The 19,986-nt window shown below is 44.5% G+C and overlaps 2 protein-coding genes across 5 annotated transcripts in view; one reads left to right on the top strand and one right to left on the bottom strand.

Annotated features, from left to right (window-relative positions):
* CENPP (centromere protein P) overlaps positions 1 to 19,986 on the bottom strand; it is a 484,341-nt gene that overhangs the window by 364,439 nt on the left and 99,916 nt on the right. The gene's annotated exons all lie outside the window — the stretch shown is intronic.
* Positions 1 to 19,986, top strand: part of OGN (osteoglycin) — a 33,907-nt gene that overhangs the window by 340 nt on the left and 13,581 nt on the right. Inside the window, exons 2-4 of one of the 2 annotated variants that reach the window (XM_019505121.1) lie at positions 469 to 721; positions 9,338 to 9,437; positions 19,327 to 19,485. In XM_019505121.1, coding sequence (XP_019360666.1) covers positions 554 to 721; positions 9,338 to 9,437; positions 19,327 to 19,485 — 427 coding nt within the window. In that variant the 5' untranslated portion in view covers positions 469 to 553. The remainder of the gene's footprint in view (positions 1 to 468; positions 722 to 9,337; positions 9,438 to 19,326; positions 19,486 to 19,986) is intronic. The other variant, XM_019505122.1, reaches the window with a different exon arrangement.

Genomic DNA, 19,986 nt, shown 5'->3' with positions numbered 1-19,986 from the left:
TTTTCTCTTGTTCATTTTCAAATCTAAGACTTATAAAGACAAAGGCTAGAGTTGTTTTTATCCCCTACTCCTGAAAATTAACTCTTAAATTGTACTGAAATATATACATTTTTGGACTCCTAAACCAAAGTTACTCTTTCTTTTTGTTGTTAACCATTTCAACTACCCTATCCCAAGTGTTGCAAATAGTATTTTGCAAAGTCTATCAAACAAAAATGAAATAAAAATCTTGGAAAGCAAAACTAAATTAGGTTAGCATTTTTCTTATTATTTGGGAACTACAGTGTTTTGTATTTGTTACTTCCCAATTTCTTTTATGGTCAATACAGATTTTAAAACGTGCTAAAGTCTAATTAAAGAATATCAAGAGTTAAAAGTTGTTCCATGTTTCTTATGTGTTAGAAACCCCTGCCAACTAGTCCTCTAGGCTTTAAATATTGTTTTGACGGACTGCATTTTCATTTCCAGTCACAAAGAAAGTATTCTTCATAGTCAACACTCTAGCTGTTCTTCACCAGATCAGTAAAAGCCAGAAAAATTGCTCTTTACTAAAATGAAGATTTTGCAGCCTACTTTTTTTTTATTTGTATTTATACCTTTGGTGAAGTTAGCACCACCTATTCAACAAGAATCATTCAACTTTTATGACTATGATACAGACTTTATCAAAGGAAAAATGGTGCAACAAGATGATGAAATGAAATTCAAGGATGTGAGAAAGGTATTTTATTTATATTATGCATTCAAGTTACATCTTTTTTAAAAGCCTGCTAAGCATTATTAATGAAGTATCTGTTTCATGCATGTATACCTGTTTTATAGGAGAAAATCTTGATGATTGTAGAAAGAAAGATGATTTAAAAACTGAAGCAAAGCCATTCAAAACTAAACCACATAAGTACTACTTTCATCTATGGCTTTCCTTAAGGGTCTGAGAAACCCACAGAAAATGGGCAATTGCAAGTTAAGCCTGACCTAATATCTGTAATATTGTTATGCTACTGTGCCTAGGTATTAAAAGGTTTCAGAAAGAAAGTGTAATATAACAATTAAACTGCTGCCCTGATATCAGAAGGCAGCAAAAAAATACAAAGATTAAAAACAAAAAACAACCCCCCCCCAAAAAAACTGTGTTAACTCACGATTTGAAATGTTTTCATAGTAGAATGCATAACACATCGTCATAAAACTATAGTAGTTTTTTTGAGCTGGAACTCAATTGACTGTAGTACATTACTGCTATTCTTTTCTAACTCGATAATTCATAACAACTCTGAGCTACCATCTCATACCCCAGGATTTACAGAATCACTACAATACTGTTATTACCGTATTTCATGGTTTATAAGTCAAGGTTTGAACCCCAAAAATTTACCATTAAATTTCCACCTCGACTTATACACTGTATCCAGGTTTCAGGGAAGTTGGGTCAGGTCCCTGGGAGGTCAGGCAGCACCTGGCCAGCTACCAGCCCAGCCAGCCTGGCCTGGAAGGCACCACCACTGTGGAGGGAAGGACTGGCCCGCCCCACAGTTTAGGGGCTGCCCAGTCCACTGGCAGCATGCCCCCTGGCTGCAGGGTTTGGAGGGGTTGGGGGTAGGCTCTGCCGAAAGCAGGATCGGGGCTCTTGCTGCTTCTGCCTTCAGCAGACTCCAGGGCCGGGTATCTGGTATGGCCAGCCTTTCCCTCTGCCCCTGCCTGACACCCCACACTGCCCATGGGGTGAGGCAGCTGCTTTACAGATGGACCCAGATGGCCTGCCAGTTACAGGAGCCTGATGGAGACCGAAAGAGCGAGGGACCCAATCCTGCTTTCAGCGGAGCCTGTTCCCCCCCACACCAGTCATGGGGCTAGTTGTTGACAGGGTCGTGTCCTGGGAGGGGGAGGGGCACATGAATTGGGGCAACCGCCCCAGGCCCCGTGCTTTGGGGGGCCTCATGGATCCAGGCAGATTGGCCACAGCCCCCCCTGCAGTGCCTGCCTAGTGCTAGTCATAGAATCAATGAGTCGGAAGGGACCTAGACCAATCATCTAGTCCGACCCCCTGCCATGGGCAGGAAGGAGCACTGGGGGTGGCAGGGGTCATAAGATCCCAGCCAGGTGCCTATCCAGTCTCCTCTTGAAGATTTCCAGGGAAGGTGAGAGCAACCACCTCTCTGGGAAGACTATTCCAGGCTCTGGCCACCCTTAGTGGTGACTCTGTGCCATTGCTGCCACTGGCTTCACATATGGCCACTCACCCCCTATTCCCCTTGCTGGCTTCTTCATGTCTGGGCCCCACACAGGCTGATTTGCCCCAGGCCTCGCACACTGCTAGGACTGTCTCTGGTTGCTGGTGGGCCAGGCAGCCCCTGAGCTATGGGGGGGCCTGGTCCTTCCCTCTGTGGTGGCAGTGCCCCCCAGGACCCAGCTGGGCAGGCTGCTAGCTGGCTGGGTGCTGCCTGAGCTTCCAGGGGACTGATCCAACTTTCCTGGAGCCCACCAGCATGAGGGCCCAAACCTTTTTTTTTTTTTTTGACAAACATCAAAGCAAAAATTGACTTATACAGTGGATATATGAAAAAACTAACTTTTTTGATAAAAAATTTGGGGTTGCCTTATACACCGTGAAATACAGTATATTTGTCAAGGTTGAAGGCAATAGAGAAGAGTGCAAATACCTGTACTCAACAGCACCCCCCACTGTCTAGTTTGGAGTGATGCTCCTGAAGTAAATCCTAGGTATTTAATTGGGAAAGGAGATTGGGAAAGAAAGGAGCATTCAGTGCAAATTCTCAAGACTATAGTAAAAGAAAGTTACAAGCCTTACTGCTGTACTCAGAATCCACCTGAAAAGAGTTAAGAACTCGAAGTTAATGTACTACAGCTAGAATTAGGCAGGATAAATGAAAGCTAATACCATTTTTTTCAGTACAAGCTGCAAGAGAAAATGTGTATGCACATACAGTGGTAATTGCAAATACCAAAAGGCTTTTATGATCATTTTTATTAAAACAAGTACTTGCTGAATATGCTTCTTATTTTCTTCATAAACAGTAAAATGTGAGAGACAGAACTAGCAGAGTAAGAGAGTTGAATTAGTATAGGTTATGGATTGAAATAGTTAAACCAGTAAACTCTGCTTTTCTAATTCAGATCTTCCTCACTTTGTTCCACTGCAAACCTAAAATATGCAGGACACCTCTAACATTTTCTCTCATTCTTATTTCTGCAATTAAGTCTGGTCTAAACCAATGTTTAACAACTGGAGATCCCTAAAACTGAAATGATTTAAAAGTGGTTACCTAAAAAGTTTGCCGTGTTTAAAAATGACTAAATCTGACACAGCAGCAGATGATAGGATTTTCAAAGTGGATTGTTAAAAAGATAAATTATTTCCTGGATAAAAAGCAGAAGTATAGACCTAAAAGGGAACACGGTCAGGAAATGCATATTTGAAATATTCAAATACCCATATCAGTGCATATCACTGTAAACTGGAGGTCTTCTGTAGGCCATTTGTTCCACTAAGTGAAGTTTTAGGAATGCAGTAGATTAACTCCATCAAATCCAGTTTTCCACTGAAGTGTTTTCATTGCAGCAAGGAAACTAATTAGTTCCTTATGTGCTACAGTATGCCTAAACTTGTTCCATATCCCCAGTTTAAACAATGAGGTGCAAAAAAGATCTTTATTTAATGCGTGCAACAGTTCGTGCAATTGTAGTTTTCCAGAATATTTTACCCATTGAACATAACCAAAACATATGCCACACTTCCTTCTGGCCCAAGATTGGCACACACACACGGATTTTAGATGACAAACTTCAACCAGGAACACATACTTAAACCGAACTAAACCACTGAAGAGAGGGATTTAATAGAAATACCAGGAGGCCCTATCTAAAACTATTATTAATCACTGCAGCAAAGCCTTACTTCAAGTGAATATAGCATATTAAGATGATGGGCATTCATATTAAATTATAACAATTAATTGAAAGCACTATATAGAATGCAAGTTTCTCCCTGGATTCATAATTTTACCCTTCCTGTATATAATACTGCATGTTAAAAAGAAAAATAATTAGAAACAGTGATGTTTTAATGCCATCTTCACAGTTAATTTTATTAAGCTATGTATGTGTATTAAGTATGTGTTTTATTGAAAAGCAAACATAACAGATTAATTTTACATAGAAAAAAGTCATGATCAAAACAATAACCTCAGCTCGGAAATAAAAATAGTCATTAAAGTGTAAAGCTGCAGGGCTTGGCAACCAACAGAGTAGGGTATGTCAGGGTAGGTTTCAGCTTTTCCATGTTTACTGTGATTGGTCTTTTGGAAACAGTTAATCCTGAAACTCTACAACAGGGGTCAGCAACCCCCCCACATGCATCGCAGAGCATGGCACATGGAAACATTCTGCTTGGCACACGCACCTTAGGCTAGACAGTGGGGAAGGGGCCAAAGCTGCACTGCTGCAACAAGGACTGGGTCCCTCACACCTCCCCCGCCCTCTACCCATAGGCACATGCGCACCCACTGCTAGCAATGAGGTGGGTCAGGGCTCTGCAGACCTTGGTGCAGTGGCTTGTAGCCTCCCCACCACCTGCTGTGAGCAGCCTGGGCTCTGGGCAGGCCCCTGCCACCCGCCACAGAGCCCAGGCTGCTTGCAGCAGGTGGCAGTGAGGCTAGAAGCTGCTGCACCAAGGACTGTGGAGCCCTGGCCCAGCTTGTTGCTGGCAGCAGGTGCACATATGCCTCCGGGTGGGCATCAGGGAAGGGGCCAGGGCTGCACTGCCACAACAAGGACTGGGACCCTTGCGGCTCCCCTGCCATCTACCCTGGCACACCACCATCTTTCAAGTCAAGGCTGGGGTGTTTTGGGCACTATGCCCACAAATATTGCTGACCCCCCACCCCTCTCTACAACAATTCAAATATTGGAATGCAAGAGACAAAGACTACTCCAAAAATACACCAGAACACTTCTACTTTGTTCACTATAGTATGTTCAATTAAGTCAATACAGATATAAACCAAGATGTATGCGATGTTGTCTTCCTATAAGGGCAAAGTAACTAGGAGTGTACCAATAAAGATATTTTGGGCCGATACTGATGGCCGATTATTAAGGAGCCATATCGACCGATACTGATCCAATTGCCAATATTCAAGCCTGGCAGCTTGGAGAGCAGCATCTGGCTGATAAGTCTGTTGGGGGGAAAGGGTGTGGAAGAGGCAGATGAAGGCCCCCCCCATGGTGAGGGAGGGAGTGGGGCTGGGGCTATGGCAGGAGCAGGCACTGCACAGCTGGGATGGGGCAGAGTATGGGATGGAGTGAAAAACAGCTTGTCCAGGGGGTGGGGTGGCTCCTGCCACTGTGCACACTCCCAGGGGAGGTATGGGGGGGTGTACCCCACAGATCTGCATGCAGGGTGAGGACAGGCTGCTGCTGAGGACTGGGGGCAGTTCTGGGCTCTTCCTGGTAGGGGGCTGAGCCGGGGCTGCACTTGGGACAGGCGGTGGTGGCGCTAGGAGGGGAGATTCAGGGGGGCTATGGCAAATTTTGGGGTGGCTGTAGCACACCCTATAGCCCCCCCTCCCAGCACCACCACTTCTGTCACCTGCCCCCACCCCCCCTGCCCTGAGTGCAGTCCTGGCCCATCCCACCCCCTGGGAAGATCACAGCACTGCCCCTGGCCCCAGCCTGCAGTGGCAGCCTGTGCAGTGCCTGCCCCACCCCAGCCCCACTCCCTCCTTCACCACAGGGGCCTCGATATGCTCCCCCATGCTCCTTCCTCCCTCCAACAGACTTACCGGCTGGACACTGCTCTCCAAGCTGCCAGGCTGCACTCCTGGCCATGTACATGCTGTGGCAGCATGCATGCATGCATACGGCATTTATCAGCGATATTATCAGCCACAACAGCCAAAAAAGCTGATACCAATGATGTAAATTTTCCTTTTATAGGTGCCAATACGATATGGACCAACGTATCAGTGCACCTCTAAAAGTAACAGTTCCATTTTCTCCACTGCTGTCAAGAGAATATGATTGCTACCACTCTTAAAAATGTCAAAGGAAACAAAGGAGAGGCCTGGTACACAGAGCAGAGTTATATTCTCCATTTGCCTGAACAGGCTTCAGACAGAAGGGCCAACCAACATCAGAGGACTGTTGCTGGGATAAGAAGCAGAGCAATGGGGGAGGGGGGAGGGGAGGGAAGATGAGATGAGATGAGATGAGATGACCTGCTCATTCCATGCAAGCAATTTTTTTTCAGGGTAAGCATGTTTATATGTTGCTTCTTCCTGCTCAGAAAATACAGGAACAAGAAGAATGTTAGTCCAAGCAAGCACTTCTACTCCTTAAAAAGGTTGGGTTTAGAGAACAATAACCCAGATGCTACAGTTCATTTTGGAAGCAAATGAAGAACAGCACAGCACAAGACAATACATCAGGGGTCAGCAGCCCCCAGCATGCATGCCAGGGTGTGGCATATGAAGGCATTTTGCTTGGCATGTGTGCCTCGGGGCAGAAAGGCACAGAGGGCTCAATCCTGGTTGTGGCAGTGCAACCCCGGCCGTTTCCCCACCGTCCACCCCAAGGCATATCTGCACCCATTGCTGACAACAAGTTGTTCTAGGGCTCCGTGGACCCCAGTGCAGCTGCCTGCAGCCTCCCAGCTACCTGCCACAGCTGGCCCAGGCTCTGAACAGGCCCTTGCCACCCACCACAGAGCCCACCCCTGGCATGCCAACATCTTACAAGTCAAGGTTTATGGGTGCTTTTGGCACTCTGCCCAAAAACATTGCCAAACCCTGCACTACATCTTAAAGAAAAGGAGATGAAGGCAGGAAACAGAAATGAGTCACTACTATTTGCACAGATAAGAATCCGGTGCCACTAGAAAACCTTTCATGTATCAAGAGAAGCAGCAGCTACAGAAGAGATATTTCTATAATTAGCACAGATCACATACAGTTAATTTGTTGAGAGGGGAAATAAAATGAATCCTTGGGGAGGGAGACAGGCTGCTCAATGCTTTTTGTTGAGAGCACTTCTGATTTATTTTGCAGAAAAGCACCGACTATACTATAGTCACAGTCATATACATTTATCAGTCATATATCTAAATTTAATATTCAAACACTGCTAAAAATAAATGTTTCAGGGCATTTTTACACATGCAAGCACTGCAGCACCAGGTGGTTTGAAAAGCACCCAGCGCTGCGACACTTACAATTGTATAAGCAGTGAAATGAGTGTTAGCATTGACAAAATGGCAGCAGCATGCTTCTGAACTAAAATACATCAAAGGTGCTTTAGTTCAAAAGTGCACTGCCACCATTTTCCGCGCACTGACATGCATTTCACCACTTATACAACTGCATGCGACGCAGTGCAGGAACCAAAAAGTATGTTTATCAATGCATAAAAGTTGCGGCAACAAAAAGTATGTGTATAAATGCCCTCAGTGCTTCAATGTAGAACTTAACTCAGCCCTTAACACTATTAATGTGTACCACTTTTCATTCTTTCGCAATAAATATTATTTATGTTTTATTATAAAGGTTTGAATATTCATTTTTATGTTGTGTATGAAGGCAATAATACAGTATTATAACTGTAATTACTTGCAAGTTGGGATCCACTGTTAATCCTCATGTTTACATATTTAGCACGATTCACAGAAGTAAGAAATTACAAAGCCAATTAATTCACTGCAAGTAGTAAGTAACAGGACTATTTCAGAGTTGTTATATGAGCCTTCCATGGAGTGACCTTTACTATATGTCTTATGAATTGGTTATTTTATAGAGGAAGAAGATCGAGGATCCTTCTACCTTCTTCCCATATAAGCAGACACTGAGCCTATTGCAATCATGCAAAGCTGTTTTCTGCATTGCTGTTCCATAATCATTATGGAGTTATTAGACAGAAATTGCTTCTCCCTCACTGGTTCAGCACTTGGCCTTAGTATTTAAACCTGACACTGGGAAACATGTTTAACCTTTGAGAGATTTTTTTAAAAACAAAATTAATGAAATTCGGACTTGACTTGCATTTTTGATATATGGGTGCCTCATAGCATATCTATCCATAGACCAGTCCCATGTTTTCCATGATAGCAAATTATCTAATTGCACAGCAAGAAACCCAGATACCTTAGATTTACAGTACAATAAAGGAAGCTACCCTAAACTTGCAAATTTATATAGTGAGTACTGCAGTGACTATGCTTGGGAAAGCATTGATATTTTCATCTGAAAACAACTTATACCTATTATTGTAAAGGCCTAAAACAGTAAAATTGAAATATTAAGGAAGATCGCCCCCTTCCACTTCGCTTAGTGAAGGGTAGAGTTGCACCTTATAGACTAAATGAATCAGAGATGCATATATTTTTGTATGCATCAGCAACAGCTCACTTAATCCAATTCAAGTGGTCTGTAAGGTGCAACTCTACCCTGCCTGACTGCAGACTGATGTGATGAGGCTAACTACCCCTTTTGGCCTAATGTTGTGCATTTGACAGTATATTTTATAAAAATCAGATTTCAACTTTTTGCTGAATCACTTCCTGCTTCATGCAGAAACCATTTGTGTGTAGGGACCTACTCAATTCACAATTTTGTGTCCCAGGAAGCACAAGTCTCCTCCTGGTGGTAGGTGGGCTGAGCCATGGGCAGATGTGGGGCAGGCAGAGCTGCCACAGACTGTACAGGGCAAGTGGCAGTAGCAGTGCTAGAGCGGCTGGGGGGGCTATGGTCACCTAAAAATTTCAGTTTAGTGCCCATAGCCACCCTTTGGAGCCCTGCCACCACTGCTTGCCCTGTGCAGGCTGCTATAGCTCTGCCCACCCCGCTCCCACCAGCAGTGCAGCACCCTGACTGGGAAGAGGCTTGCGCTCCCCAGGACACCATGAGAGGGGCTGCTGCCCCATCACGGTCCTTACCTCCTCACTGCTCCAGTGGTGGGGGAAGGGGCATGGCTGGATACAGCACAGCATGGCCGGATTCCCCCTTAAGTGTTATTTCTTTGCTAATGGTCTTTTGAATATGAAATCTAATCAGTTTCAGATGAGTATGTACAGATTATACCCCTATTCCATGCGTGCCCAACCCCAAATATTTTTTATATTTCTCTGTATTTTTAAAAAATGCCCGTCTCCATCTCTTTCTTATGTGAAAAGTCCATAAGCAACAGGGGAAACAAACAACATTCTAAGTATTGTCCAATGCATATAAATATTTAATTTTCTAATTGGTTTATAGTAACTAGAGCAGAAAGCACATTTTAAGTAGAAGTATATTTTAAGTCTTTAATGAACTCTATCTTTTGCCTTTTGCTTTTACATATGGAGGATGGTATGACTGATTTCTCTGACACTAACATTAGAGTACAGAATGATGAGACCATACCAGATGTACCACCAACGAAGGATACAAGTAAGTTAAATGTTACAGTATTATAACTATCAACCTTTCTAAAACACTAAAAGTTCCTTCAAAAGGGGACTTAAATAATGGATAAAACATTTCATTAATCATCTCATTTATACACAATACTTTCATGCTCTGGGTTGTAAGGTTTCTTGATTTCTGATGCAGAAAACCAGAACGCTTAAGATGTTTATTTCAGGTGAATTTTAAATATATGAAACCCACATTATAAGACACTTCTATCGCATCCTTTACACCAGGGGTTTTCAACCTTCTTTAACAAGTGTACCCCTTCAGTCTGAAAGTTTCAGTTCATGTACCCCTCTATATTTTTCCTTGTTTTTACGGCGGGGGGGGGCAGATCAAGGCCCCAACGGTGAGGGACAGAATGGGGCTAGGGCTGGGGCTCGGACTGGGGTGGGGCAGGCACTACACGGGCAAAGCTTCCTCCCAAATTATTTAGGGGAGCTGAGTGCACATGTACACACGCACCCCCCAAACAGGTAAGTCTGTGGGTGAGAGGGTGGGGGGGAGGGGAAAGGTCCATGAGGGGCAGAATGAAGCCCCCATGGTGAGGGAGGGAGCAGGGCACAGACAGAAGCAGGGGCTGGGGAGTGCAGTCCTAGTTGGGCCCCGCTCACCCCAGCCCCTGCTCTTGTCCTGCTCCCTCCTTCACTATGGGGGCCTCGATCTGCCCCCCCACAGCGGTGAGGGAGGGAGTGGGGCTGGGGATCGAAACCACCAGTGCAGGAGGGAGCAGGGCAGGGGTGAATCATTCACCACTGCTCCTGCCCCACTCCCTCCTGCACTGTGGGGACTGCCACACAACCCAGCCCAGTTGGGGCCCCATTCATGGTGAATGGGGCCCCAGCCAGATTGGATCATGGGACAATCAGAGCCTGGTGGCTCATCCAGGGGTGCAGTGGGGGGTCCAAGGTACGTGCCCCCCACTGTGTGCGCAGTGGCAGGAGCCCCCCCCATGCCTCTGGAGGAGCCACTTACATCCCCCCCAAACCTCAGTCACAAAGAAAGTGAGGGAGGCAGTGGGGTTTGGGCTGGGGCTGGGGCCATTGCTGCACAGCAAGAGGGGGGCACAGGACTGAGCTGTGCAAAGGCACAGCAGCTCCTGCTGCTACAAACACCTGCAGGAGGTCATGGAGGCATGTGACCCCCAGATCTGCATGGCAGGGTGGGCTGGGGCTGGGGCTGAGCCAGACTCCACTCGGAGCTGGCAGCAGTGGCACTGGGAGCAAGGCTATGGGAGGGGCTGCAGCTCCCCCCAACATTTGCCACAAGCCCCCCAACCCTCTCCCAGCGCAGCCTGGCCCAACACTGACTCCGGGAACAGCCAGGCACTGCACTGGCCCCAGCCTGCAGCTGCAGCCTGCCCTGCCCTGCCCTGCCCTGCCACTGATCTGGGGGCATGCACCCCCCCATGCCCTCCTGGGGTGCACATAGCGGTGGCACTGGGAGGGGAGCCAAACATGGGGGTCTGGCATGTGGAGGCCCCCACTGCCACCACCCTGTTTGGCGCGCACCAGTCCACTTTCCCATAGCAGGTTGCGGCTCTGCGGGTTGCTGACAGGCCTTGTGCACAGCCAATCTCGCGATGCCGGGGGCAGGCACAACAGCCCTCCCCCTCGCTATTCAGACCCTCATAGCTCTGTGTAAGGGGGTAGCAGCCAATTAGGAATGTGACCTAGGGTGGGGTGTATGGAGGCGCCGTAGTGTGCTGCATGGGGCCAGTGGCACCCAGCACATCCTTCCCCCTCTCCCTGGTTAGAGGCAAACACGCCAGGAGAGACACTGCTGCCATCCCTCAGAGCCTGCCCTGTCCCCCCTACAACCTTTCTAAGTACCCCTGGGGGTATGCATACCCCCGGTTGACAACCCCTGCTTTACACATATATAGATAATGACTGATCAACCAAAACCAATAATTAATAAAATCAACCTATCTGGCCAAAGAAAACATGTACCTTACAGCATATTCCAAAAACCAAAGCAACTTCACTGAATCAGGAATTAGTTAAGCGAAGAACTAAGCAGCCTTTTTTAAAGATAGAAGTGATGTTCTCAAAACTTCAACTTTAGACGGGCAGAAAATGTCTTTACTGTAGCTAAGACTTAACATGTCAAAATCAGTATCTTAAATATATTCAAGCAGTTAACAGGGAGAAAATGCAACTGGACATCATATGCTCTGTGAATAACATAGCTTACAAATCAATACCTATGTTCTTCCCAAAGTCATGTTTCCCCACTGTTTCTGAAATATATTTCTTACTCACTCAAAATGTTTTTCTATACAACTCTCATGAGATCTATATGTAAAAGGGAGAACTCTTCTTGCCAAAGAGATTTTTAAAAAGCTGCAGCATTTTTCAACATGTCCATTACCAAGGAAGGGTATACTTGCTTGACTTGCGCTTGAAGGGAAGCAGGTTGAAAGGCCAAAGCAGATACTGAACTTAAATTGGCAACAAAGATTAAGAATAACAAAAAGTCCTTCTTTAAGTACATAAAGAGCAAGGCGGTGCAGGGTTACATAGGACCTCTATAGAATGGTCTAGGGCAACTCATAACAGACAGGATGGATAAATCAGCGCTTTTACATGATTTCTCTGTATCTGTGTTCCTGGACACAGATACAAACACACCTCCCAATAAGACTTTAGTCTGGCGTGAGAGAATCCAGTCCATCTATGGATAGCGCTGAACTAGTGAAGGGGCACTTGGAGGGGTTGGACATATTTAAGTCAGTAGGCCCCGATGATCTTCCCCCAAGGGTACTAAAGGAATTGGCCGGTGTCATAGTGAAACCACTGGCACAACTGTTTGAGCATTTGTAGTGCTCAAGACAGGTCCCAGAAGACTGGAAAAGGGCCAACGTGGTCCGTATTTTCAAGAAGGGAAGGAAGGAGGACCCAGGGAATTATAGGCCAGTTAGCCTCACCTCTACTCTTGGCAAGATCTTAGAAAAACTCATAAAGGATCACATTTCTGGGGGGCCAACAGGTAATACAGCATGGGTTTATAGCAGGCAGATCCTGCCCGACTAACCTGGCCTCTTTTTATGACCAGGTCACAAAGTGCTTAGATGTAGGGGTGGAAATAGATGTTACAGGCAGTCCTCGGACTTACGATATGACTGGTTCCTGAAAACTGTCAAGTCAAAACGTTACAACTCGGAACCAATTTTCTCATAAGAAACGATGTTATAAATGGGGGATTGGTTCCTAAACCAAGACCTGATACCCTATTTTCACCAAAAATACCCCAGAATTTTGTACTCAGTCAATTATAGATGAGTAATATAGCTACATTAATGTATTTATATCGTAAATAGCAATCATATTGATTTGGAAGAACTTCTTTGAAGTGACTTTGCTAGACTTTTTAAAGAGCTCTTGGTTGGACTTTTTGAAGGGTTCTTGGCTGGAGTCTTCTCAGGAGTCTTGGCTGCAAGTTTTCCTGGAGTCTTGTCTTAAAGTGTCCAAGCATGTTTGAACAGATGTTCTCCAGGGAGATAAGTGACACAGCGAACTTGTTCGCTGGCATGGCATCGCATTGGATCAAGCGTTGTAAGTCGAAAGTGACATCATAAAGTTGAAACAGGGTGTCAATTTATAAACGTTGCAAGTGAAAAATGTTGCAACTTGAAACGTTGTAAGTCGAGGACTGCTTGTATTTACTTGGACTTTAAAAAAGGCTTTCAACACAGTGTCACATCCAATTCTTACAAGCAAACTGAGTAGCTGTGATGTGTTTTTTTTTGTTTTTGTTTTTTTTACAGTAAGGTGGGTGAAAAACTGGCTTATGGGATGCACCCAGAGAGTGGTGGTGGAAGGGGCAGTTTCTCCCTGGAGAGATGCGGGCAGTGTTGTCCCCCAGGGCTTGTTCTTGGACTGGTGCTGTTCAATATCTTAATCAGTGATTTGGATGAGGGGGTTGAAAGCATTCTGTCCAAATCTGCAGACAACACCAAACTATGGGGGTACAGGTAACACACTGGAAGGCACAAAGCAAATCCAGGTGGATTTGGATAGCTTGGGGAAGTGGGCAGATCAGAATAGGATGCAATTTAACAAGGGTAAGTGCAAGGTTCTGCACCTGAGGAGAAAGAATCTCCAGTACACCTATAGACTGGGAAGTACCATTCTAAGTACCAGGGCAGTGGAAAGGGATCTCAGAGTCTTAGTCAACACAAAAATGAACATGAGTGACTAATGTGACACGGTAATAAGCAAGGCTAACCGCACTCTTTCTTGCATTAGTAGGTGCATCACAAGCAGGTCTAGGGAGGTGATACTTCCGCTCTATGCGGCATTGGTTAGGCCACAGTTGGAGTACTGCACCCAGTTTTGGGTGCCACACTTCAAGAGGGGTGTGGATAACCTTGAGAGGGTTCAGAGAAGGGCTGCTCATATGGTTAAGGGCATGCAGGTAAGATCCTATGAAGACAGACTGAGGGACCTGAACCTCTTCAGCCTCTGCAAGAGAATGCTGAGAGGTGATCTTGTGGCTGTCTACAAGCTCATCAGGGGGGTCAGCAGGGAATAGGGGATACTCTGTTTACCAGGGTGCCCCCTCAGGGTTACTAGAAATAACACCCACAAACTAAAGGAGAGTAGATTTAGATTAGATATCAGGAATAAATTCTTTATGGTGAGGGTTGCCAAAATATGGAATGGGCTTCCAAGGGAGGTGGTGCTTTTCCTTACCTTGGAGGTGTTCAAGAAGAGATTAGACAGGCACCTAGCTGGGGTTATTTATCCCCAGCACTCTTTCCTGCCTAGAGCAGGGGGTTGGACTCAATGATCTACAAAGTCCCTTCCAAACCTAGAAACCTATGATATCTGTTACCTAAAAATCTAAAAGCAACAGATTATTTAACAAGGCCACAAACTAAATTCATATGAGATTTTTAAGTGGGTGGTTACAGCCCTCCCAAACTCTAGATGTTTCCACAACCAATCAATATCCTGCAAAATCTCATCCACAACTAGTCTACATTCAATGCAAGTAGCTTGCAGTAAGCCTGAACTAAAAAAAAAGCCCAAAAATACACCATCAAGCTCCAACAAGTGACACATGAAGAGAAAATTACTATCGGGGTACTTATGGCACCAGTTCACAATTTCTTGGAGTCAATTAAATGAACAAAAGTATAAAAATAAGCAACAGCTACTAAATGAAGCCCAATGCTATCTGCCAAGATTACACAGTAGAAATAAATAATTCAAGAGTATCATTCAAGACGTATTAGCTGAACTTGGCAATAACCTAGCAGCCATTTCAGGAAGAATTCACTGCTTATGGGTATGAAAAAACTGCAGACTGACCAAAAAGGGATTCTTGTCAGATGAACATGAACCAAAAAACATTAATACCATCTGTGCTATAGCCAGATTCATAAGGAAGATGACAAAAAAAGAATGTCTTGGCATTTGAAAATTTCTAACACTTATCCCAGCTACATAGGTGGTCCAATGAAAGCTATCACCGTAAGAAATCTTTGCCCCTGACAGTAAAGAACATTTGATTAAATAAACCAACAGTGCTGGTAAAACTGGTCTCAAAGTAACAGCATTATTTTTGTAATGATTGCATATTCCATGATTTTAAGGCTGTGGGATCCAATTTCAAAGCCATCCTCTGACATACAATTATGCCCTACAATCCAAATTTTCAAACAGAAGTTCCTAGCCTATGAAAATGTGAACCAAGTGATAATGCATAAAATATTTTACAGAACTGAACCACAAAAGGTTGTGAAGTCAAACTGCTCTGTTCCAAGGAGTCTAAACATCAATACTATGCTGTTTCACTGAACATCTTAAATGGACTTGCCCCTACAGCCCTAAAGTGTCTCTCAAAGTGTCAAAAGCTTTAAGTGGGATTCCAGAAGTCTCAGGTATATCTCCACACCTTGACGGCTACTCTGTTGATGGCCTGTTCGGTCTGTGGAATAACATACTGACTTTGACCATTAATATAATGGCATCCAGGCATCTGATTCCACCACTGTAATGGCACAGGTCCCCCTGGTACATGTGGTGGCTCTTAACTTATGCCAAAGGTGACCATCTGTGGCACAGACTTTTCTTAAAGGACTATGACATAACAGTGAAGCAGCAAAATAGTTTTTCTTTTCTAATCACAATGCATCTGCAAAGTATCACCGAGAAAAAGTTTCCAAGTGGTGAATGACCTCGTCCATCCAGGTAATTTCTGTCCAGATACTAAGTCTACTTGTCTGCTGTGACAAGTTTGTCGCTTATGTTACAAACATAACTGCCTGCATCTGGCATGGCTTGGGGACTACCACTTTTGCTGCTGAGTCAGAGTCTGGGGTAAGGAATCTCTTCCTGTCCTGCATATATGGATTGTTTTAAATTTCTATCACCCACTGATGCAGAGGATGCGCTTGGAAGGATGAGAACACCTCACTGTGAACTGGACTTATACTTGTCTTGGCTTGCAAAAGCCAGTTAAAGAAGACTGGAGCATTACTGGCAGGGGTTGTCAGTGCCTCCCTTCAAAAGGGCAAGGTGACAGACACTCTGAGGTTATGATTATCAGGCCCCTGCTCAAAAAGTCATCACTTCATGCTGACTCCCCATCCAGTTACTGCCCTGTCTCCAACCTCCAGTTTTTAGAGAAGGTCATTGGACAGGTAGTATCCCAATAGTTCCAGGCACATCCGGAAGCCATTGGTTTCCCAGACACTTGTCAATCTGGTTTTCATCCTGGATATAGCACAGAGACCAAGTTCATTCCCTTGGTTAAAAATCTTCACCAAGAGATAAACCAGAGAAATTGTACCCTGCTGATTCTACTAGATCTTTCAGCAACCTTCAATATAGTCAACCATGAGGTGTTGATAAAGTGTTTACATGACCTGACAGGCATTCGCAGGACAGGTCTAAATTGTTTCTGCTCCTTCCGATCAGGGAGGTTCCAGAGATTAGTAATAAAAACATGCTCATTTTCCCCTTGGGACCTTTCCTGTGGGGTGCCCCCCAGAGCTATATCTTGTCTCTCCTCCTTTTCAATATGTATTGGGCTGCTGGACAAGACTGTGCAGAGGTTTGGAGTAAGATGCCATCAGCATGCTGATGACACTCTGCTCTACCTCTCCTCTTCTGACCCTGGCCCCATAGTTGCCATTCTTTCCCAATGTCTGGCTGTAGTTGGGGACTGGATGTGGATGAACCAGTTGAAACTGAATCTAGACAAAACAGATAATTGTGGTGAGCAGACTACTTAAATTAGGGGGCTGGGGATGGGGGGGAGGGGAGATGCAAGGTATGGGAGACAAAGACACCTACCGTTGTTTGGGTTCAGGGTTCCCTTATCCTCTTGTTTGCAGCCTGGTTTATCCTGGATCCATTGCTGTATGCAGATCCTCAGCTGGTAGCTGTGGCTAGGCACACTTTTCACCAGCTCTTTTCTTTCACTTTAAAAATGGTGAATGGAGGTGTGGACCGCTTTGAATTGTAAATGTGGCTATTCACATACTTTTGATTGAGCATAGTTATTTTTTGTGGACCCCACAGACCGTCTGATCACAGGTTGAAAACCACTGCTCTACAGATATCCAGTTCAATCCTCTCCCTCTATAACATCCACTTCTGCCACTGCCTGAGAAAGGATACTGGGCTAGATGGCCTATTAGTCTGACACAGTATGGCACTTCTTATGTTGGGAAGAGCAGCATCTAAATTGAACGAACAAGCAATGTCGCCTTACTCTAATATTAAAAGCTCCAACTATGTTCACTAGAACTCCTACAGTGCAGTCTTAGTCTGCCTGGTCCAACCCAGTGTGGGTAGGAGCTGCCTCAGCCCCACAGGGCTGAGCAAGTCCTGGGTAAGAGGTGGTGGTGGGCCCGTCCTGCCTGGTCTCAAAGCCTCCATCTTGCAGGCAGCACTGTGAGCAGGCAGGCAGGCAGGCAAGACTATTGGTGTTGCACAGGTGAGTGGGGTACCACAGCTCCCCGCTGCTGAGCCCCACCCACTGTACCCAGGGTCATGTGGGTGGGCTGGGGAGCCAGGCAGTTGTGACACAGGTGGGTCGTGAAGTTTTTATAGTATTGTGGGGGGCCCTCAGGAAGAAACAGGTTGAAAATTCCTGCAGTAATTGACAATTTTATTCATTAAAGCTGTACATTTTTCAACTTAAATAAGACCAGCTAAAAATGCTGAATGTACCATAATATCCAGAAATACTAAAACAGTATTTTTGATGGGAACCTACTGTAAAGCTTCCATTCAGCCCATCTGAATAAAATATATTGTAGTGCCCATCACACACAATGCCCCTCAGTGCCAACTCTTTTTCAAGTCATGGTGAATTGAATACTTTTCAACTTCCTCTTCACTTCCACAGCTAAGCTGTGCCTTTCCTTTCCCATTTCCAATGATTCCTGTTTCTTCACTCCTTAATGTCTGGCACCCATCATCAAACGGGGCTGAAATAGTTCACCCATGATCCCTCTGTCTCACCATCACTCAGCCTGTTGCATACAATTAGTGTGGCTCCATGCTCCATGAAGCTGGACCACACTGCCCTGTGCCTCATCTGCAAATAAACTTTGGAGGAACCCAGGACTTGTAACAAAAACACCCAGTTCCAGTCATAAATGGGGGACTGACTGGCAGATGGATCCTTTGCAGTGGTTATCTGGAGTACACACATATACTGAGGGCTGCTGAGACATGAGGTTGCCATAGTTTGAAATGCTGTTTGCTCTGCTGTGGCCCCTATTAGTTTTAGATTAATATTATGCATAGGGGAAAAACCAGGTATCTGGGTACAAGAAGGCAGTTTTCCTTAAGCCCTCCCAGGGATGACTGTTCTTCTGGAGTGGTTTAGTACTTGCTGAGGAGCTTGATGCCCATTTTATGGAAATGGGAGGCTCTTTCCTAGCTTGCTCCTGCGGCCATATGGCTGAGGGCAGGTGAAACTTGGAGGCATCTGAACCCCAAGCCTCTGGGCTTGGGCCTGCATGTAAGATGCCTGCCAAAAGATGTGGGAAATATCTGGTGGAGGTGAAGAATGTTTGCTGGCTGTAGGGTCACTTATGGTTCTGGACTGACTCATGGATTTGGACTTGATTTAAATTGGAACACAAAAGATGTCTTTAAAAAAAAAGTTTGTATTACATATAAGTAGGTACAAAAGAGCTGCTTAAAAGTGTGTTTATGGAGTGTTTGTGCTAAAACTTGCAATAGTTTCAAAGAAGGTAAAATGCATCAATTCTGAATATATTAAGTCTATGAGTGCCTGTAGCAATTTTCATATGTTTATTTCAAGGTCAGGGTTTTCAAATTTGCTCATTTCCAGGTGCCCAGGGAGAACATGGTCTAACAGTAAGGGGAGAGGGGGTAGGAGGGGCTGCAAAGAGGAAGAAGCTGGTGGGGGGGCAAGGGGGCTAACAGACCACCCAGATTTATTTTCCCTGATGTATCAGTGGGAAGGGGACAAATTCAAGCAAACTTCCAATAATCAAAATTCCACACCTAGAAAATTATAACAAATTTATACGTTTTCCATATATAGAATCAGTTATTGGGGGGTGTCTTTTTATATTCAGGGTAATTTTATATTCACGTAAATATGGAAATTGGGAAAAAATGTTGCGTTTAAGAGAACACTCGATCCCTGGATGAAGTCAATACTGTATGCAGAAGAAAGAAGATAATTTGTAGTCCTCAAATCCTGGTCTTACTATCTGAAGAACAAATGTATGAAACCTTAAAAGAATACGAATCTTAAACAGGTATTATAACTCACTGAAAAATGTGTTTTCAGCACCCCAATTCAAAGGACCGATAGCCCTTCTTTTAGCTGTCTCCTGATAGCAGAATATCAAATTATTTGCTTTCAGATTTGCCCACTTGTCTGCTGTGTGTGTGTTTAAGTGGTTCAGTATACTGTGAAGAAACTGACATTGAATCTGTTCCCCCTCTGCCAAAGGAAACAGCCTACCTTTATGCACGATTCAATAAAATAAAGAAGGTGGTAGTCTCAGATTTTGCTGATATTCGTAAGTAATTATTTAAAATTTAAATCTTGTAGTTAAACTGATATTAACAACATTTAAAGTTCAAATATTTTCTAGGCTGAAAGATGAAATGACTAGAGAATTTGTCAATTGGTAGCAATACCAAAAGAGAGGAGTTCTTATGATCTATTTTTGGGAGGGGAGTGTTGCTTTTTGTTTTATTATTTTTTACTTCAATGACCAATATTTGGAAAGGCTTTGAAGAATCAGGTCTTGTAATTACAGTCACCAAACAGAGGATAGAAACAACATCTAGAATTACATGTGTTCAATCAAAGCTAACACATACAGCATAAATTATTGATCATAGGTTGTAATATGCTGCCAACAACACTCAAACAAAGAACTATTTGTAGGAAGAGCTCATTAAATTACCTTAAACAAAAAATATGTTTAGTGAAATCATAAGTTGTACACGCACTGAAGGAAAAAGGAGGCCCTAATTCAGGGGTGGCCAGAGTTACTCACCCTGGAAGCCACATC

Source organism: Gavialis gangeticus, unplaced genomic scaffold (genome assembly GCF_001723915.1).
Source record: "Gavialis gangeticus isolate Ggan-Ray unplaced genomic scaffold, GavGan_comp1, whole genome shotgun sequence".
Classification (NCBI taxonomy): Eukaryota; Metazoa; Chordata; order Crocodylia; family Gavialidae; genus Gavialis; species Gavialis gangeticus.
This window is presented reverse-complemented; position numbering and strand designations above follow the sequence as displayed.